The sequence below is a fragment of the Trachemys scripta genome, chromosome 12, assembly GCF_013100865.1.
Source record: "Trachemys scripta elegans isolate TJP31775 chromosome 12, CAS_Tse_1.0, whole genome shotgun sequence".
Classification (NCBI taxonomy): domain Eukaryota; kingdom Metazoa; phylum Chordata; order Testudines; family Emydidae; genus Trachemys; species Trachemys scripta.
In genome coordinates, this window is record NC_048309.1 from 44,200,140 (window position 1) to 44,222,342 (window position 22,203).

A 22,203-nucleotide genomic window follows, 5' to 3' on the forward strand; every position below is an offset into this window, starting at 1 on the left:
ATTATTTCTTGAACTGAAATGTGCTCTGTTTTAAAACCCTGATTTCAATCCCACTTATCTTAAAGCCATGGGTAATTCTACTGCAGTTAATTGTAAAACTATTTGAAAATATTCCAACACAATTTTTCTTCAGAAAATGCTGGTTGGATAGAATCAAAACATCTTACATGGAAACATATTGATTTTGTCTGCATTTTTAAATAACAATATCAAAATGCTTTTTTTCTATTTTATTCCTTTCTATTCTGTTCCTGCCAAAATGATAACGCTGAGCTTATTTGGCCTTACTGAAATGAAACACATTGGCCCCCAGACGGGAGTGCAGGCAGCGCCAATGAGCTTTCAACCTGCCAAACCTGCACTACACAACCATTGACACAGACATTTGGGATACTCTCAAAATATTGATTCAAATCAGATTGGGAATTTCAAAAGAGCCTAAGGAAATTAGACACCCAACTCTATGTCACTGAAGAGAAGGCCTGATATATAGCAAGATAAAATTAAAATTAAATCCTGAACTCAGTAATGCTGATTCCTTTTTAAGGCACTCACCCTTTCCAAATATGATCTAGATGTCTTAGATCTAGGCTTTGTCTTCACTGGTAGCAGTGTGTAGGGTACAGGAACTACATGTGTATCTATATGCTACAGGGAAAGGGAGGCTGTGTCCTCACTGCAGTGTGTGGCAGTGAAAGGCTCCCAGCAGTGGGAAGGCTGCAGGACACTACACTGCTAGAAATAAAAGTGTATGCTTTTAAAAGCACTGCTTAGGGATGTTGAGAGCCATGTAGGGTACATACCCTAAGGCTCTCAAGTGTCTAAGCCATGCCTCACCATCTACACTGCTGTGCTAGGGGACTCATACAGTGTATGTACTCCAAACTCCTTCAAACACATGTGCAATATAGACATACCAACAGAGAGAAACACGGACCCTGATCTTCCTTACCATACTATAATATTGGTGCAACTCACTTGGGTCCAGTAAAGCTATTCCTGATTTATCTTAGTGTCAGTAAGAGGAGAATTGGTGGAAAAGAAAGGGATAAGAAAAGGTTTAGAATGGGAAAGGTTAATGGGTAGATAAAGAGGGGCACAGAGATGGAGGCATGAACAAAGAGGGGGCTAAGTGAATGTGAATGAAATCAGGATTAAGGGCACTGAAGTCAATGGATTGTTGTCAATCCCATGGAAAGGAGAAGAGAAGCAGTCCATCTCTGTAGCACATTGCATAACATAACCCCCATGTCTGTTCCCATGTAGTTAGTTGGAATTGCCATGCATTGACATTATGATAAGAAAGTCTATGTTCTTGGTGATGTATATTGGCCTAACTTCCCTGATTGTGTCACTCACAAGATGAGAATCTGGTAAAGGGTCATATTTTATTTTAACATACATGCTCCAAGAGACTTGAAGGCAGTTTTTGACATTTAGTTCCACCAGTGTAAATCCACTGAAGCTGTTTTATACAATTATAATTTCATTGGTCAAAATTTTGTTTCTCTGACACTAGTATAAAACTGTATTTCCACTGAGGTTAGGAACATACACCAATATAAAGCTGGTGTGACTGAGAGGAGAAAACGAACTATCAACATTTGTGAAGTTTCTCTGGATTGACAGTCTTGTGAGAGGAGAATAGGTCTCTTTCCTGATTCATATCAGTTTGAGGAATGTATGTGTGGAGTGATAGGGGACAAGTCATGATAGATAGATAGAAGCCAATTTGACTTGATTTAAAACATCATACTAACAAGTTTTCTTTTTTACTTCTCAAGATGAAATATGCTGAGGGAGAAAATGAGAAAAAACACCTCTGTGACTGAGTTTGTCATTCTCGGCTTCTCTAACCACCGAGACATGAATCTCATTCTGTTTGTGGTGTTTCTATGCATTTACATTGTCACAGTGCTGGGCAACATCCTCACCATCGTCGTCATATATGTTGATCCGACCCTGCGCACACCCATGTACTTTTTCCTGAGGAACTTGTCCTTCTTGGACCTCTGTTACGTCTCAGTCACTCTACCCAAGATGCTGGCCAACCTCCTCTCAGAGAATAAGAATATTTCCTTTTCCAGTTGTGCTGTACAGATGTTTTTCTTTCTATTCTTTGGCATTACTGAATGCTTTCTCCTGGCTTCTATGGCGTATGACCGCTATAATGCAATATGCAACCCATTGCACTACACTGCTATCATGAATAAGAGGGTTTGCATCCAGCTGACAGGTGGTTCATGGATCTGTGGCACGCTGGTGGCTGTGGGGCACACAACCTCTGTATTCACACTTCCTTTTTGTGGGTCCAATGTGATCAACCACTTTTTCTGTGATATCCAGCCACTGCTGAAGCTGGTGTGCTGGGACACCTACTGGATTGAGATTGAGATCATTGTGGGTGCTGCCTTCACCCTCATGATGCCATTGTTGCTGAGTCTGGTGTCCTACATCTGTATCATGTCCACCATCCTTAAAATCAGGTCTACTGAAGGCAGACATAGAGCCTTCTCCACCTGCTCCTCACACCTCATCGTGGTGACATTGTGCTATGGGACTGCCCTTATCGTATATGCACGCCCCAAGTCCAGCTATGGTCTGGGTGTGGACAAGTTGTTCTCTCTTTTCTATTCAGTGGGGATTGCGCTCTTGAACCCCATTATCTACAGCTTCAGGAACAAGGAGGTGAAAGATGCTTTGAGGAAAATAGCAATTAAAATCTTTAAAAAAAATCAGATAATTTTTCTTCAGACACATGAGCCTCTGAGAAATATTTCCCAAGTAGCATCTCAGCCATAATGGAGATGCTTCCCTTGTGTAATATAGTGCTGGTGAAATTTACTGAGTTTTGTTTTTCCAAAACATTTTTCCTTTAATGTTTTAATTTTAACAAAAGAAAAAATCATTTTTAGAATATTATTTTATTATTACTTGAATCCTTAAAATCTATTAATATTTTAGGGAAAAAACAAACAAACAAAAAAATAAAAAGACAATATGAATGGACATTTCTTTTCTCTCACCTCCCATTGCTTTACCAGGTCTAATTAAAAAACATCTCAGTTCTATAGAAAAGTGCCCTTGGGTGGTTGACCTTTTCTGAATTTCCCAAATATTTTCTCTGAAATGTTGATGATAGAAATTGGTAGGGGGAAAAGGAACTCAAAATATTTAACTTTTTTTGGATAATGAGCCAGCTCTAACCATTATATTTTATGACACCAGTGGTCCTCTTTCCTATAGGTAGTTTGACTTGGGCTGCTGTAGCAGGGACCTCATAATTGCATAGGTGGTTTAAAAGCAGAGCTGGAAAATAATTGGAATTCCTGTCACCCAGGAAAAGCTGGCATTTCAACATTTGTTTTCATTCCAAATGAGGATTAAAAAAAAAATAAAAGTTCGAATTTTTTCACAGAATAGAAATTCTGAAAAAATTGTGATTTGGAAATATTGAAACATTTTATTAAGAAGATAAGAACTGCTATACTGGGTCAGACCAATGGTCCACCTAGCCCGTTATCTTGTCTTCTGACAGTAGCCAATGCCAGGTACTCTCAGAGGGAATGAACAGGACAGGTAATCAACAACAGCTTCTGGCAAACTGAGCCTAAGGAGACCATCCCTGCGAATCCTGGCTACTAGAGATTGATGGACCTATCCCCATTAACTTATCTAGCTCTTTTTTGAACTCTGTTACAGTCTTTACCTTCACAATATCCTCAAGCAATAGTTCCACAGGTTGACTGTGCGTTGTGTGAAGAAATAATTCTGTGAAAGTTACTAGTGACCCCCCTTAACAGAGCAGCCTTTATGTCAACCAGTGGCCATTAGGGGGAAGCAGACACTTCAAGTACACAGTAGCCTGAACTTTTTAACTGTCTTCCCTTTCAAGGCCTTATGGTAGTTAGAGCTGGTCCTAAGCCGGTTTTCACTGACCAGATAGCAAAAGCATGGGTCTGACAACCACCAATCAAGTGTTAACACAGCAAGGACCTTTGTCTGAATGTGTATAAAGGATCTGTAAAATGTGTGTAAGACAGAATCTTTGTACCAAGGTGCAAGGCTCTCCTTTCTTCTGCAGAATAAAGCAACTCTTCCTTATCCCTGTCTGGCTGTTATTGGCTCTCAGCTAGGTGAACCCGATATTTCGGTGACAGTTTCTGGCGACTCCGCCGGGACTCTCCTAGTTCGGACATTGGACTCCGGATGGCTGCGGTGAACTGGGAATGGTGCCAACGGGGTGTTTTACCCCTTTTCTCTGCTTCACCACAACCCCTGGGGTTCGTGCTCTGATAAGGTGAGTCCTAATAGGATAAGGAGACACTATCTGGTTCTGGTTCTGGTTTGGTTTGGTTTGGTTTTGGTTAACCGGTTAATGAATTTCTGTCTTATACATTTGGGCGTTAGGTGTGTGGACGGAACTGAGCCTCTCATTCGTAATTCCTCAGAGCGGAAGCCATTGCGTGCAATGAAGCTCTGAGGTCGAATTGGGATCCTTCTGTCCCGTCCCCTGTAGCGGTCAGTATTAGTAGAAATTCCTGTAATAGGATCCTATTAGGCCATAATTCTCTCTGTGCTCTGTGTAATTCTCTGTTAGAGTGTCAGCAGACAGATGGGTGGGTCTCTGGTAAAACCCTCTAAGGATAGCCCTTTGGATTATATGTTAAGTAAATGGTCTTTACCCGGTGTTCAAAAAGAAATAGTTACACCTTGTGTAGAAATTGATGTGGCTAGTGTTGTGGAAATTGAATTGTGGAGAGGATGTGCATTTTCCCCAGAACATGTGCAATGTATATTGTAGCAGAGGTAAAAGAAATGCAAACCTACCAATATAGGTTGGTTTGTCTCTTTCAGATCACTGGGTGTTTGAAAGCAGGAGTTAGAAGTAAAAGGCAATCAAAAGTCTGAGAAAGTTGATTGTGTCCCTTTATAAGTAAGAATCTTTAAGCTGTGGATAGCTTTGGATCTGGAAGCAAGCCAGAAAGCATCTGTATTAATGTAATTTTCTAACTACTAAGGTAGAAGCCACTGAAACCTGGGCTGCCTTTGAAACAAATACAAGGAAATATGGGGTAATTCCTCTGTTTTGCCTAAAATCAACAAGAGTATGTGTATATAAAGGAAATATTTTAAGCAATGACTGACTGCCCAGAAGGGGTAGACCTCTGTTCTTTTGTCTTTCAGATCATCAGAAGATGCCAGCTGAATAGCATTCAATGTACCATGCATTTACTGGCACAATAGGAATTATTTTTGTGTTCTATGGCCAAAATTGTTGTTAAAATTTGCATACCAACAGTCTTTGGAAGCAAGGACATGGAAGGTTAACCCACTCCCCATATTGCCCATGGGATCCTTCTGGCTACCTCAGATTTCTAGCCAGAGGGCTGGGGAGGAAGGAAAGCTATTGGACACCAGAGGTTGTACCAAGTGGACTCCTCAAAAGTGGGTGTGCTCGTCCTGGCTTGTTGCTCCAAAGCTCTGTAATAAAGTTATTTTATTGGAAGGGTGTACATGGCATACATTGAGTAATAAGACTAATGTACTGTATAATGGCAATGTGTATGTGTTCATTGGTGGGAAAAGGTGTATGTGTGAAGAATGGAAGTTTCTTTATAGGTTAAAAGAAGCCAAAAAGGGGAGAAGGAAAAAGAACAGAACGAGTTAACTGGAAAAAATAGCTAGCAAGCTCAGTCCAAAGATAAAATGCTGGCCCCAGTCAAGGACACTGCTCACAGCTAAGACTTGGCTGACAGCCAAGAAAAGGGGGGCCTGAATGTGCCCAAGCAACTATGAGATCTGCAAAACACTGCCAGACATTAATGAAATGTGTTAGGTTTCTTTTCTCACAGATAAAAGAAGTGCTACCCAAAGACCCTAGCAGCCCTGTCATGGAAACAAGGAGACTGAGTCTATGTAAAGATCCACCAACGAAAGACTGCTTTGGCTCCCCACTGGAAAGGCCCTTTCCAAGTCCTGTTAACCACCAACACCGCTGTGAAGTGCCAAGGACTGCCTACCTGGACCAATGCTTCTTACTGTAAAAAGACCCCTCCACCTCGGGAGGACTCTTCGACTGATAAGCCTATTTCTCCTTCTAGCTCTGCTGTGCCTTCTGGACAGCAGAAAAAAGGAAAAAAAGACAAGGTGAAGTGCTAGTAACCTCTCCCTTTTCCACTGACAGACCTACTGTGCCTTTGAATTTTTTTTAGAAGACGCAAAACCATTACAGGGTGATGTGCTAGTAACCTCTCCCCTGTATGATGCTAAACCACACTGTTTCAGGAAAAGAGAAGAAGGAGCACTTGCTTCATTGAAACCACAAAGTCCAGGGATTCCTGCCTACAAGAGACATTAAGAACTGGTGAAGAAACTTGTGGAACCCATGCTTGGGAATGTGGTATAGTACTACACCAAAGAAAAATGTATTAGGATATCAATGGACTGTGATTAACACTACACTAAGGAATGTTAAATTTTCATTACCTTTATCCAGTTTCCAGATCACCTCTACATACCCAAATTGCTCACAGGGGGCTGCCATTAGATTAGCACAAAAGAGGGCTTGGGTTATTTCTTCTAGAAAGAAGAGAGACTTGACCGGATCCCTTTGGGAGGGGGCCAATAGTGCAGCAACAGTTTGGAATATTTTTAAGAACCAAAACATGATGAGAAATTGGGGCACAGCTAACCCAGGTACAGGCTGGAGTTGGTGAGTTACATGTTATCTCCGCCCTTAGTTCTATGACCCAGAAGTTGCTAACAGAGATGGTATTGAATATCACTGAGGCTGGGAAGGCATTCCAATGGGATCTAGCATGTTCAGAAATTCAGGATTTCCTGAATGATCAGCTAAATGGCCATTCGGAATGATCTAGAGCATCAGGCTTGGCCCACTGCCCTTACAGACACATCAGGAGTACCATCTGATCTGTGGCCATAGAGACATACTTGGAAACTTTCTGGGTGGAAGTGCAAATGTTCTCAATGCTCCTTCCAAGCATATGAACAAATTGTGGGGGACGGGGGGGGACTTGTGCTCGCATCGGGGAAAAATGTTGTTTTTATGTTAATCATTCTGGCTTAATTGAGCAGGATTTACAAGCCATTGAGAATGCTGCTGTTGTTTTCCGTGCTGTATCTCTTGATCACACCTTTAGTTTTGAGGACCTCCTTCCAGACCTTGGGTCATGGTTTACGGGGCTCTTTCAAAAATTGTTAAATGGATTCTTTTCTTTCTTTTCTTTCTGTGTGTTATCTGGATAATGATACAATGTGCCAAATGCCTGTGTAATGCTATGATCAAAAGCTCTGCTGTCCATATGAAAATCCAGTATCTGTCCCTCCAGCTTGATCGCAAATTGCGTAACGGGCCTGACAATTTTTGAATTTGTCAGGCCTGAAGGGGGGACTGTGAAAGTTACTAGTGACCCCCCTTAACAGAGCAGCCTTTATGTCAACCAGTGGCCGTTAGGGGGAAGCAGACACTTCAAGTACACAGTAGCCTGAACTTTTCAACTGTTTTCCCTTTCAAGGCCTTATGGTAGTTAGAGCTGGTCCCAAGCCAGTTTTCACTGACCAGATAGCAAAAGCACGGGTCTGACAACCACCAATCAAGTGTTAACACGGCAAGGGCCTTTGTCTGAACATGTATAAAGGATCTGTAAAATGTGTGTAAGACAGAGTCTTTGTACCAAGGTGCAAGGCTCTCCTTTCTTCTGCAGAATAAAGCAACTCCTCCTTATCCCCGTCTGGCTATTATTGGCTCTCAGCTAGGTGGACCTGACATTTCGGTGACAAGGTTGTGATCCTTGTCCTTTACCTCCGGGCCTCTGCACACCCTGGGGACTGAGCAGATATGGTCCCCTTCATCCCTGGAGGTCTGTGAACATGTGGGGCCCTGCACCCCTTGAGGCTGTGTACATGTGGCTTCCTGCACCACTGAGGCTTTGCACATCTGGGGCCCTGTACCCTTGGAGGCTGTACACTTGTCTGGACTGGAACCCCCTGGGGTTATACTCTTCTCGGGCCCTGCAGCCCTGGGCCTGTGCATATCTGGGGTGCTGTAGTCCAGGAGACATGCATATCTGGGGCCCTGAACCCCAGGCGACTGTGCATATTGGGGCCACTATGCCCCCCCTCACCAGCCTGACCCCTGGGGAGTAGGTGTATGAGCAGCATTGTCATGGCCCATCTGGGGAGGGGACATCTGCCTGGGCAGTGAGTTACAGGTCCAGCTGGGCAGCGGGGATGCAAAGCTGGAATCCTTAGGTCATGTGCGCAGGAGTGTGGGTGGGGGATCTGCTGTCTAAGCACTTGGACCCCTCACCACATCAGCTGGGGGTGGGGGGAGGGTGGAAAAGTGGAGTCACCATGTGGGGCCCCTCATCCCCTGAGTGCATTCGGGGGAGGGCGCGGGCATTGCAGGGCTGTTCTCACCCTGCTCAGTGCTCTGCAGCCCTGCTGAGTGGGGGGGGAAGTGGTCAGACACTAAGAGGAAGGGCCCAATTTGAGGCCTGTGATGCGGTTAACTTGACGTCACCTCAGTGCCTCTCTGCAACAGGAAGTCAGGAAGTCTCCTGCGTGTGGCTGAGTCATTCACCACTGGGGGACTCACAGACTCACTTGTCTGCCGTTTTGCAAAGCAACACGGTCCCCACTCTCCCTTCACGTCCAGGTGAAGGCGCTGGAGGAAGGTTCCTATACGGACAGGTGCCCTCCACAGCTGGGCATGCGGCACATCTGGACACTGGCTCAGTCTGAAGCCGTGCACATCTGGGGCAGAGCTGAGACCTGATGCAGCTTGCAGTGAGCCCTCCTGGTCCATGCACACACCTGGTGAGCATGTGGCTAAGGCTGAGACATCTGCTGACATGGCTTCGCTGGCCTTTTCCTTCAGGTGCCTGTGTCGGAGTAGAGATGGAGTGGCGGTGACACCTCAGTGTGATGCTTCCAGCCCCTAGGTGAAGCCTTGGCCATCTCTATGCCTGCACACACCACCACACAGGCAGGGGTGGGGGGAGATCAGGCCCAGCTGGGTCAGGGTCCCCACAGCTAAGCCCTCAGAGCCCTGCCCAGATGGCAGCTTTCCATTCTGGGGGCAGGAAGGGTTGGGTTATTGAAAAGGAACCCCTAGATACAGAACCCGGCCCTTGTTGCTGCCAACTTAGATGGGCAGAAGGGTTACAGAAGCAACAAGGAAGGGAAAAGTATGGCAACTTATTTATCAAACAAAGAAATACTGCCTGCTTATGTCTTTATCCCCTAATGCCAGGTCAGCACATCAGCAGCTTCCCAGGTCTTTACTTAACCCTAACATATCCCAAGACAAAGGAAGTCCATATGAATTTAAAAAAGAATATGGGGAAGAAACATAGAATGGAATCTGTAAGGCTAGGGCAGAGACAGAAGTCTGGGAAAATAAAAGAGTAATTTCTGACTGGAGGGAAATCTCATGGCAGGCTCAACTACCATTTTTATCTACCCATCCCCAATATCCATCCAACTAGCTCTCCATCCACTCTTCTGCAATAGCCATCCATCTGTAGCCTTTTTATTTTATTGAAAGTGAATTTTGTACTATGTATATGGATTTGGCTCTGTTGGCTAAAGTTTCAAGCTCACAGAGTGAAAGTCACCTCTGATAATTGCTTCAGATTTAGAAATTTTAGGAATACATAAAGACCAAAGGTAGTGACTACATACACATTTCACAAGGACAAGGCCTAGTCTGTTTTTCAAGTTTTATTAAAGTTACAGTTAAAATTATGATTACCCAAGGATGTAGAAATTCTATAGAGACCTAGACACACATTACATATATAGTTACACTCAGATTTTTAATGATATTCTTAAGGTCTGATGGCTGCCTGACCAAAATGGTCATCAGTAGAGATGGTTTCTGCTGGGGTTTTCAATAGGGAGCTCAATTTTCCTCATTTGAGCACCCTCTACTTATAATGTGATTCCAACTATTCTTCATTAGGGCCTTCCCATCACAGACCATGGGGCCTGTGGAGTTGCCCTGAGAAGTAAAATCAGCAGGTGAGGAGTTACTGATGTCCAAGCAAAGTGCGGGCTGTATTTTGTATTCATAGTCTTGAAATCCAGCTCTGTACCCTGCTTCCTGGGGACTCACAGTCAAGTCACTCCTGGGATATGGCCGGAGCTCCAACCCCACAGTCCAGGGACTCAGCTAGCAGCCTTTTATGTCAACCAGTGGCCATTAGGGGGAAGCAGATACCTCACTACACAGTAGCCTGAACTTCTGAACTGTCTGTCTCTCTCCTCTGCCTTGAGGCAGAGGGAACTAGCTCCAAGCCAGTTTTCACTGACCAGATAACAAAAGCAAGGGTCTGACAACCACCAATCAAGTGTTAACACGGCAAGGGCCTTTTTCTGAATGTGTATAAAGGATCTGTAAAATGTGTGTAAGACAGAGTCTTTGTACCAAGGTGCAAAGCTCTCCTTTCTTCTGCAGAATAAAGCGACTCTTCCTTATCCCTGTCTGGCTGTTACTGGCTCTCAGCTAGGTGGACCCGATATTTTGGTGACACTTCCTTTTGTTTGTTTTAAACCTGCTGCCTATTAATTTCATGGGGTGACCCCTAGTTCTTGTGTTATGAGAAGGAGTAAATAACACTTCCTTATTTACTTTCTCCACACTAGTCTTGATTTTATAGACCCCTATCATATCATAACACATTTTGAGATTCCAGCAATAAAAATGTTTATTTTTGGTTCATTAAGCTGACTCCATTCTCCCATCTGAATCAGGCTCATTGTACAGAATGTACTACCTCCCTCATAATCCACCCAGAGACATATGACTCCCATGATGCACCATGGAATGTGGGCAGGTGGAATTCCACATTATATTACTGGTGATGTAGACCTCCAGGGAGCTGGAATTACAATTCCCAGAAGGCAATGCACGGATAGGGAAATGCGGTTTAATGTTTTGTTGAACTGCTTTGAAACAAATCATTTTGGGTCAGTTCCAAAAAGCAAAATATTCTCATCTGAGTCGAACTGACCCAAAACCTAACATTCCCATTTTAAGTTTTCCAATGGAATTCATTTTTGTCGAAATTGCATTTTCTGCCAGAAAATCCATCCTACAAAAAATTCCTAAGCACCTCTACTTAAAAGCCTTCCCTATTTGACTTTGGCCTTAAATTGCAGCATTGGAGGTTTTTAAAAAAACAGGTTAGACAATCACCTGTCAGGGATGCTCTAGATAATACATAGTCCTGCCGTGAGTACGGGGATTGGACTAGAAGATCTGTCAAGGTCCCTTCCAGTCCTACGTTTCTATGATTCTATGATTCTCTGCTATTTTGAAAAGATCACAATTCAATATTTTTCCCAAGTAGATACTTATAGACAGTAATCAAGTCATTCCTTAGCCTTCTCTTTGTTAAGAAGAATAGATTGTTGTACAATGTATACTGGATAGTAGACCTTAGGGTGCAGCAGAGAGTGAGGGACTGAAAAGGGGCGGCTACATTGTATAATGTGCACTAGGAGCAGCAGAGGGTGAGGGGTGGGGAAGGGGCAGCTATACTGTATAATGGACACTGGAGGCAGCAGAAGATAAGGGAAGAGAAGGGGACAGGGCACACTGTATATTTGCAAGATCATGTCACAAATTGCACAAAACTAGAGGCTGAGTCGAGAAGTTTTTAGAGCAGTGGTTTTCAACCTTTTTTTCATTTGTGGACCCCTGAAAATATTTGAATGCAGGGGCAGATCCTTTGGAATTTCAAGCTGTGGTATCCAGACCCCTGCCATAGAAGTCTTAGACTGAAAACTGACTGAACAGAATTCAACTATAAATGTTGCACATGTTCGGAATGGAATTTGATGCTGCATGAGAAAGGGTGCTAAACTGTGGGCATCTATGGTAATGACAACACTCCAGGATTTGTCCTGTAGGAGGAGTATTCACATGCTTTTGATTGATCTGAAAAATGGAATTCCTTTTTTGGGATCTGAAACTTTATTTTCATAGTCACCTTTCGTGGCCCCCTTAGACATAGTCTGTGGAACACAGGTTGAAAACCACTGTTTTAGAAAATTTGGCCCATGAACTTTGAAAATAATCCAATCTTTTGGTGGTTCCACTTGAATCTTTGAAAGAAACATTAAAAAAAAAAAACTTGGTCAAAAGATATCTCATTTTCCACCTGAGGCGAATAGACAGAATCTCTCTTCAGGGATCACAATGTAATGGATAAAATTGCTTTTGTTCACAGCTACATAAACATGTTAATAGATCCCTTTGGTAGCATGTGCCACAATACTTGTGAGATCCCTGAAACAGGAAGGAGTGGAAGGTGGGAGGAGAGTGAGAAAGAATAAAAATCCCCCGGGTCTTTTTCATTTGAAATTAACAATAACATGAGAGCCTACATCAAAGAAAGAGCTTCTTTCAGGAATGAATGATGGCAATGGATCACGCTCATTAGTGAGTGTTTATTTAGTTATGATTGCTATTACAGTGCACAGGTACATATGTGATGTCTGTCTTAGACATAGCTGGATGCAGGATGGATGGATGGAAGCTGTGTACTACATGTGTGTGTGAGAAAGCAATCAAATGGAATATATCTGATCATTGTTCAAGACAGAACAGGTGAAATGTCTCTTTCAAAACAGGTAAATTTTTCATTCTATATTTTTAGTGGAAATTTTCACCAAAATAATCCATTTCCTAAAAATAAAATAAAATAAACATATTTTCATTGAAAAAGAGATAATCTCCAAAGTGTTATTTTTTTAAAAGTATGTTTGACAACCAAAAACAAAACAAATCAAAACAAAAATTGGAGATTGTGTTTTTTTCAATGAAAATTCAAAACACTTCAAAAATGTTGAAGAAAAGAGAAAACACTTTCATTTTCATCAAAATTGTCCATGAGGGAAAATATTTCTCCAGCCAGCTCTTTTGTTTCTGGCAAGCTTCTCATCTTTGCATTGTTACATAAGAACATAAGAATGGCCATACTGCATCAGACGAATGGTTCATCTAGCCCAGTATCCTGTCTTCCCACAGTGACCAATACCAGGTGCTTCAGAGGGAATGATCAGAACAGGTAATCATCAAGTGATCCATCCCCGGTCGCCCATTCCCAGCTTCCAGCAAACAGAGGCTAGGGACACTTCAGAGCATGGTTTTGCATCTCTTATCAAGTTCTTTTTTGAACCCTGTTATAGTTTTGGCCTTAAGAACATTCTGTGGCAAAGAGTTTCACAGGTTGACTGTGTGTTGTGTGAAGAAATACTTTCTTTTGTTTGTTTTAAACCTGCTGCCTATTAATTTCATTTGGTGACCTCTTGTTCTTGTGTTATGTGAAAGAGCAAATAACACTTCCTTATTTACTTTCTCCACACTAGTCATGATTTTATAGACCTTTTCCAATTTCAGTATGTATATATATATATATATATAAATATATATTTGAGATGGGGTGACGAGATCTGCATGCAGTATTCAAGATGGGGGCATAGCATGGTTTTATATAGAGGCAATATGATATTTTCTATCTTATTATCTATCCCTTTCTTAATGATTCCCAACAATCTGTTCACTTTGTTGACTGCCACTGCACATTGAATGGATGTTTTCAGAGAACTATCCACAATGTCTCCAAGCTCTCTTTCTTGAGTGGTAACAGCAAATTTAGACCCCATCATTTTATATGTATAGTTGGGATTATGTTTTCCAATGTGTATTATTTTAAATTGTTCCATTCTTGTAATCCTTGTTATTGTCCAGATCTGAACTCCCTCTATTTCTATTGTATCCTCTTTTGAGATGGGGATAGCAGAATCAGAACACAACATTCCATTTGGAGGTATCTTGTTAGTAGATAGAATGGCATTAGACTATTTTCAGTGTTACTCTTCGTCACATAACGTATGCATCCATCCAAGCTGGGATTGTCAAAGGAGTTTAGGTAACTGAAAGCCATGTGTTGTCCCTTTAAAAATAAAAGCCAGTAAGACATTGGAATAACTTTACATACCTGGATAAATCTCTTCATGTCTCAGTTCATAGATTCATAGATGCCAAGGCCAGAAGGAACCATTGTGATCATCTAATCTGACCTCCTGCAGAACACAGGCCAGAGAACTTTCCCAAAATAATTCATAGAACAGAGATTTTATAAAAACTTCCAGTCTTGATTTAAAATGGAGTGGGAAACAGAGGAAAACATGTTCCCCCTTCCCCCGTGCTACAGGGTGGTTGAATGAACTAATTAATGTTTGAGAGACAACATAGGTGAATCATCTTCTGTTGAACCTCACCCACCTTTTCTCTCAAATATCCTGGGACCAACACAGCTACCACAACACTGCATACACTAACTAATGTGTGTGAGTTTCACGGTTACAGTGCTAGCTGCATCTCGTGCCTTTTCTGAGAGCCTCATGTCTTGGGTCTCCGACCCTTCCCTGTCCTGGGATGATATCTGGTGCTTCTCCCATTCTTAAAAGGGGATGGGAGCACACTGCCCTATGCACAAACTACATAGCACCCTGCAAGGCCAATTGAGACAGAGAATGAAAATGACGCTGTAGCCTAGTGGTTACTTGGGTGAGGGGAGACCAAGGATCACACTCCCTTTGCTGCAATGGATTACACAAAACAGAATAGATTCAAGAGGAGAGTTTGAGAGAGAGAGCTCCCCCATAGCCCAGTGGTTAGGGCTCTCCTCCAGTATCCCAACTTCAAATCCCTTCTTCACTTCACGCACACTGGGGAATTAAATGTGGGTCTCGCACATTGCGCATAAGTCCCTTAACCACTGGGGTAAAGTTTATAAAGAAGTAACCACCATCACCTCCCCTTGGTATTTTGTGAATTCTTTACTTTACTTTGCCCTGAAAAATGAAACACAAAGTTCTAGATCAAAACAAAATTAAACATTTCTATTTGACATTTCTGAAATTTTTCCACTGTTCTGGTTCCATGAAAACTATTTGGAGAACTCTGCATGAACTTCAGTCTGTGGTTTTCAGCGAATAAACTATTTGTCTGAAAAATTTCACCAAGCTCTAATTTACACTACTAACAATGTAGAATCACTCCTCTGAACTTGGATCAATAGTGATTCTGGATATACACGGGTGTAACTGAAGGCAGATTTGAGAGTGATATACCTGCCAAGTAGGCAGAAGGGGATTTTTACTCCTTCCTTTCCGCTGTTTTTCTCCAACACCTCCTCTTGCATGTGAGTTACTGTCATTTTGCCACAAAGGCATGACCAATTGGTGCAAATTGCACTGATTTTTTCCTTCTAAACCTTTTTTTTGTGTCACCTTATGCCCAAGTCCTGAGTTTGCTGCCCCCTCAACTGAGTTTATACAAGGGCCACTCTGGTAATTTGGATGAAGTTACTCCTGAAGAGATCAGAATTAGCACCATGGACTTTAACAGAGTTATTCTTTATTGACATGAGGTGTAAATGACAGAAGAATTAGGCCCATATACTTGAAATAAATGAGGCCATCTATATTCAGACTGAAGAAAGTACTTTTCCTCCCTTCAGTAATCTAAGTATCCATCTATCCCGGTATTAGCTCATCTATCTGTAACCCATGCACACTGAGTATGGAGCTGTGTCCCCCTCTGCTGGTGACTGGACCACATAGAGGTTGATGGGCGTTGGCTAACAGAGATGGCTTTTTTAGCATAGACAGTAGAGGTTCATATGTTAAGTTCCAGAGGTCTCAGATCTAATTCCTGCAGCCAATAATCTATCCAGGGTCATGGTGCTTCATAACTGTCTATTTTATAAGGTTTCCCACCACCATGGTGTCTAAGTGTCTCTTCACTTCCTTAGGAGGTGAAACATCCTGATGACATGAAAGGAAGAAACCAATCCACTACAATTGAGTTCATCCTTTTGGGATTTTCTGGTCTCTCTAACCTTCCAGTTTTACTCTTTGTGTTGGTCCTAGTTATGTACATGATCATCCTGCTAGGGAATGCTCTCATCGTTCTTATAACATTGGCTGACCCAGCCCTTCACATCCCCATGTATTTTTTTCTCCGGAACTTGTCCTTCCTGGAGATCTGCTACACCTCAGTTACCATCCCCGAAATGCTGATCAACCTCCTCACTGGGGAGAAAACTATCTCATTTTCCAGCTGTGCTGCACAGATGTATTTCCTCATCTCCCTAGGGGGCACAGAGTGCTGCCTGCTGGCCCTAATGGCATATGACCGATATGTGGCCATATGCCGCCCCCTGTCGTATACTGCCATTATGAACAAAGGTGTTTGCATGCAGCTTGTGGGCATTGCATGGCTAAGCAGCAGCCTTGTGACACTAATGCATGTCACGTGGGTATTTAATCTCCCCTTCTGCCCGTCTAATGAGATTGACCATTTCTTCTGCGATGCTCCACCTGTACTAGAGCTGGTCTGCGGAAACACCTACATGATTGAAATTGAAGCCCTTACCTCAACTGTATTATTTGTCGTGATCCCATTTGCACTGATACTTTGGTCCTACGTCTGCATCTTGGCCACAATCCTGAAGATGCCATCTGCTGAGGGACGGCGTAAAACCTTCTCTACTTGCTCCTCACATCTTACTGTGGTGGTCTTGCTCTTCAGCACAACTGGTCTCACCTACTTCCAGCCCAAGTCCAGTAGTTCACCCAGTACCAGCAAATTCTTGTCCCTCTGCTACACCATCCTCACACCGTTGTTAAACCCAGTTGTCTACAGCCTGAGGAACAATGAAATGAAAGGAGCTCTAAGGAGAACCTTTGGCAGGATATTATCTTCCTGGGGACAGCCATGATTTTGAGATGAATGACTCTGGATTGAAACTTGTGGATCTGAATGTGACCCCAGAATTGGGATCACAATCTGGATCAGCATCTGACTTTGCCATTCAAAAAGATTCTTGCAAACTGGTTCCTCGTAATTAAGACTGTGGTACACAAATGAGCTAGAGACTTGCTTCTATTGTCCATCACTTCTCCTTCTGGGATGCTTTCTGCTGGTTTGGGCTCAGAATAGGACTCCCAGGAGTTCCCTCAAAGAGCTCAGCACCATTCTACTCCTGCTTTTTGCCTCAGTTTGTCTGGTGTTTCTTTTAGCGCCGATCAACAAAATTATCTCAAAAATGTTTTTTTACAAAAAGAAATTTTCACGTAAAGAGTCTGCTTTCCTTGGAAATTTTCCATTTTTTAACCAGGAATTCAAATCCTCCCCAAATATTTCTTTGGTTGGTTGGTTAGTTGGTTTTGGTCATTTTTTTTGTTTTGTTTCTCATTTGCTGAAAAACAATATATATATATTTTTTTTTGGATAAAAAATTTGAAATTTTCCAAGGGAAAAAATCTGACCCACTTTGATCAAATTTTTTGAAACTCTAATCAAACTTATTCACTCTAAAATTGGAAGAGAAAAAACATGCAGAAGAAGAAAATGAAGTGGTGGTGGATGCAATCAGTAGAAAGAGATGTGGTACTAATAATTACAGTCTCCTGCATTTAAGTTCTGTCTGTCTGTCCATCTAGGATATTTCTCTTATTGTTGTTCACTTATTGTAATGATTTATGTATTTGTTTTTAATTGTATGCCTCTCAAAAACTGACACTAAAATTTCACTGGTGTAAATGGGACCAAAATTTCTCAGAACCTGTTTTCTAATTTTTATCCAATATCAAATTTACAAACCCATATATATATGAATGCTATGTTAGGCCCAGAGACTTTCATGACATTTACCCTTGTTTACTGTGGATAAATTCAGTCATTGATATGAGGAGTTGTATAGGGAAATATGTGTACAAACAAGTATATGCAAATGATGGAGAGAGAGAGAGAGAGATCATGCTGTTTCTCTCTCCCTCTCTCTCTCCTTTTTTCTTGGTCAGTAATTCAGATTAGATGTAGCTCATTGCAGAAACCACAAAGTGCTCTTTTCTAAACAATGAGAGTAAAATGTTCAAGAGTGTCTATTTAATTTAGGAGTCTAAGTCCCATGTGTAAAAATGACATAGGTGCCTAAATCTCATCAGCCTTGAATGTTAACTTAAAATATTTGTTAGTCTATTTTCCTCAGCCCTCGCTGATTCTCTAGCTATCTGTCTGGTTCCAGTCTCTTTGGTATTTAGGTAAGTCAGTTATGTATGTGTGTGTATGTAACTATGTGGTCAAATGTGTGAGAACCCATGTGTGTGTCATCTGCGCCTTGAGTCATTCCTTCTTTCTCTCTGGCCCAATAGTTATTTAAATATTTAATGCAAAGTGGAACAACTTCAGCATGGTAGAGCTCCACCTGAGAATACCCTATAGACCGGTAGTTAGAGAATTCAGCTGGGATGTGGGAGGTCGACGTTCAAACCACATCTCTAAAATCAGGCAGAGTGCAGACTGAAACCTAGGTCTTCCACACAGAGGGTAAGCTTGAAGGGATAGAGGTATGCAGACACAGAGTCCTCTGAATCTCTCTAGAGTTATTCCACCTTGTAGAACTGATGACATATTCATCAGACCAGGGTAAGAATGACAGGTTGCACTGATTGTTTGGACAGTCAGCTAGAAAGATGGAGCCTTTGGTTCTAGTCTCCATGCCAATGAAAATATAATTAGCCTACAAAGTGGAACAGCTCCAACAGGGAAGATTGAAAGCCACCTTCAAATACTGTAGTCCATGGATTAGGACACCACTCTAGGAAATGTAGGTGCATGGCATTGCTTCATAACAGATTAGACAAGGGTCTCCCACTGTGAGGCTGGCAAACCAAGTGCCACTTCTGAGCAAGGCCATAGTCTAAGCTAAGAACTGACAAACTCAGAGCTGGAAACCAAACCAGTTCACCTGTATGTCAGTTTTGTTCAAAATAGTTATTAGTTGTATAAGAATGAATTTAGTGTTCAGTCTCTATGCAATGTGTGTAAATTGCTGCATGCATTAATCTCACTTGTAATGTCTGTATCCCATTCTATTAGGAAATACATACATTTTGCTTTTTAACTATGTAAAAGTTTGCTCTGAATTTGTGAACCCAGGCACGTGAATCATCTCCCCCTGCCCATTCAGGAGGCCTATCAAGATTAAATGGACCATTAAGGAACATTGCAATACCAAGGACCAGTGAACGGCTCTACCATACCTTGGAAATGCTACATGCCAGGGAGCTCCTCTGGTGGACTGGAAGGCCAAATGTAAAAGATAAAGCAGGGTCACAAAATTTTGTCATCTCTTTGCTGTTTGAGAGCCAGAGATATTAAACTAAGGCAGCTATCCCCAGGGATTACTCCTGGATCTGCCCTGAAAGACATTTTGAATTGCCAGATTACTACATCTCTGTCATCTTTAGGAATCATAGATGGTAACTCATTTGTGTGTACATGTTTGCTTGCTTTAACCTGTAAATAACTCTCTTATTTCTTTTACCTAGTTAATAAACCTTTAGATAGTTTATTACAGGATTGGCTACAGGCTTTTTTTGTTTGTTTGTTTGGTGTAAGAGCTAGAGTAGCAAATGATCTGGGGTAAGTGACTGGCCTCTTGGGACTGGAAGCTACCTGAATATTTTGTGATTTTTGGTGTAAGTGATCATTTATCATGAAGTCTAGCTTGCTTGGGTGGCAAGATAGACTGGAGAGTCTAAGGGCAATGTCTGTAACTCCAAGTTAAAACCGTTATAGTGATCCAGGAGTTCATATTTGTTTCTGGGTTGGTGAAAACTAATGACAGAAGACACCAACAGTTTGGGGTGTCTGCCCTGTTTTTGACAGTGTGCCCTGAGGTGGGCACCTACATTCATGAACCAATCCAGGCAGTGCAACACCCACATTTTAGAGGTATGTTCTAAGTATTAGGCTACTGGATTAAAAGGGGCCCCAGCACCTCCTCCTCTGTGTGGGTTTGCAAATGCCCGAAAACAGATTTCCAGTATAGTTCCATTGAAGTCAGTAAAGCAAGCGTTCTAAAATGGAATTATGGAGATTTAAGCAATTTGAGAACATGGCCCATAAAAGCAGTGCATGGTTGAGAGTTACTTCACAAGGAGGCATCTCTGCATTATTTCTGCGTTTGGTCCAAAAAATTGCTTTGTGTAATATTTCCAGGGTGGGGAGAAGTTCAACCCATTGATGGGGTAGCCATCCCTTTGAGGGACTCTGGGACACCACACACCCACCCTAAAAACTGGATGGGAGCTTGGAGTGGGCGGATCAGATTGCATGTTTACACTCAAAGGTTTTGAGCTAAGAAGGGTACATGAAATCACCTCCCCATAAGTACTAGGGAGAAAAATTAAACAGGACACCTGATGCATGGTGGCCTGCTAGCAGAATGTTTATTTTCTGAATAGTTGAAATGTGAAATTCTGGAGGGTCATGGCAAAAGGGTCATCTAGGGAATAAACTTGTCCAGGAAATAAATCACTGGGTTCCTCTCCGATGCTTGTCAAGCATCCTGTTTCCACCCATTTTTAACAGGGTAGATAAATGTCACAGTTCAGTGTAACTGACTCTGTATTCCCTCTCCATGGTCCCTTGTATCCTCAGGCATCAACTCTTTAGACCAGAGACATGCATCTCTCTCCCTCCTTACTGGGTTTTTTCCAGGGTACACAGCCCCTTGTCTACACTGTCATATTCCTAGAAAGCTTAAACAGGCCAACATCTGCACTTTGCTTTCTCTTCTAAGGTAGTGTATAGTGTAATAGCCTGTAGTGATAAGTTACCACACAGGTCCTTCTAAGCAAGCACATTTATTCTTAAGGTGAAAGCATTACAGGGAAAACTTATGGAAAACAATGAAAGAATTTAAACACATGCTAAAAAGTTTACTAGAGATCACCCCAACTCCAATCTCGGGCTCTGGTAGGTGTCAAAACCTTCAAAACCCACAGCTGGTTTTTCCCTTTGGTTACAAGTTCATAATTATCTCAGATTCAGAACAAGATCAACCATGAATAGTTCATTCTTTCCTTTAGATAGCTTGTGCCTTTAATCTTAGCATCACGTAATAGGTGATCAGCAGCCAATACCATATCTCTTCCATGCACAATGTTTAAAGACCACTTAGAAACACATAATTGATTTGGACTTTAGTGAAGCCTCCCAGAACTATGTTCTGTTTACATGAGTTTTCATAATGCACCCGTCATCACAGTACCTTAGTGCCATCCTGTTGTGCATTAGTGAACATCTCTGCTGTTCAATTAGGAATATGAGCCCCTGGAGTGGGGAGGGAATATTAACCTCTATTAAGAAATAAAAAGGCTCTTGGTGAAAAATGTTTTGCTTAAAATTTTGCCCAGAGCTTCTTTTATCTCCTGGTTTCTCAGGCTGTAAATGAGTGGATTTATTATTGGAGAAACCACAGTATACAACACAGCAGCTAACATGCCCTGATATGGGGAAGATGCTGATCCTGGCCTTAGATACGTATATATTCCAGTGCTGATAAACAATGAAAACACAACTAGGTGTGGCAGACAAGTGGAGAAGGCTTTATACCTGCCCTGTGCAGAGGGGATTCTCAGCACAGCAGAAAAGATGTGAATGTAGGACACAAATATTGAAATGAAGAAAAATAAACCCACCAAAGCACTTAATACAATAACCACAATTTCATTAGCGCTTGTATCAGCACAAGAGAGTTTCAGTAGCTGTGGGATATCACAGAAGAACTGATCAACAACATTGGACTGACAGAAAGGTAATAGGAAGGTATTAGCAGTGTGGCACAATGAATAGATACAGCTGCTGATCCAGGAACCAGCTGCCATCTGTGCACATGCCCCTCTGGTCATGATGACCCTGTAACGCAAAGGATGGCAGATAGCAACATAGCGGTCGTACGCCATTGCTGTGAGAAGGGTCACCTCTGCAAAGGCAAAGGTGATGCCAAAATAGAGTTGGGCAGCACAGCCAGAGAAAGAGATCAGCCTGGTGTTGTTTAAGGAGTTCACCATGGACTTGGGGACGGTGACAGAGATGTAGCAGACATCTAGGAAGGACAAGTTGCCCAAGAAGAAGTACATGGGGGTGTGAAGGTGGTGGTCGAGGGCTATGGCTGTGATGATGAGAAGATTGCCCATCAGGGCTGCCAGGTAAATCACTAGAAACACCAAGAAGTGTAAAATCTGCAGCTCCCGAACATCAGAGAATCCCCGGAGAAAGAACTCAGTCACAGTGCTTTGGTTGGTCAT

At 42.2% G+C, this 22,203-nt stretch overlaps 2 protein-coding genes and 1 pseudogene across 2 annotated transcripts; 2 read left to right on the plus strand and 1 right to left on the minus strand.

Moving 5' to 3' along the window:
- Nucleotides 1–1,784: 1,784 nt before the first annotated feature.
- On the plus strand, nucleotides 1,785–2,802 carry LOC117885558 (annotated as a pseudogene).
- Nucleotides 2,803–15,875: 13,073 nt separating this feature from the next.
- On the plus strand, nucleotides 15,876–16,823 carry LOC117885559 (olfactory receptor 10A3-like). The gene has a single exon (XM_034786825.1). The coding sequence runs from the start codon at nucleotides 15,876–15,878 to the stop codon at nucleotides 16,821–16,823; it is 948 nt and encodes a 315-aa protein (XP_034642716.1).
- A 4,432-nt stretch (nucleotides 16,824–21,255) lies between these two features.
- On the minus strand, nucleotides 21,256–22,203 carry LOC117885560 (olfactory receptor 14A16-like). The gene has a single exon (XM_034786826.1). It carries the CDS (start codon nucleotides 22,201–22,203, stop codon nucleotides 21,256–21,258), a length of 948 nt encoding a protein of 315 aa, XP_034642717.1.

Excerpts from the sequence above, each read along its gene's own strand:
- LOC117885560 (XM_034786826.1), bottom strand. The coding sequence starts at position 22,203 with ATGACCAACCAAAGCACTGTGACTGAGTTCTTTCTCCGGGGATTCTCT.
- LOC117885559 (XM_034786825.1), top strand. The coding sequence starts at position 15,876 with ATGAAAGGAAGAAACCAATCCACTACAATTGAGTTCATCCTTTTGGGA.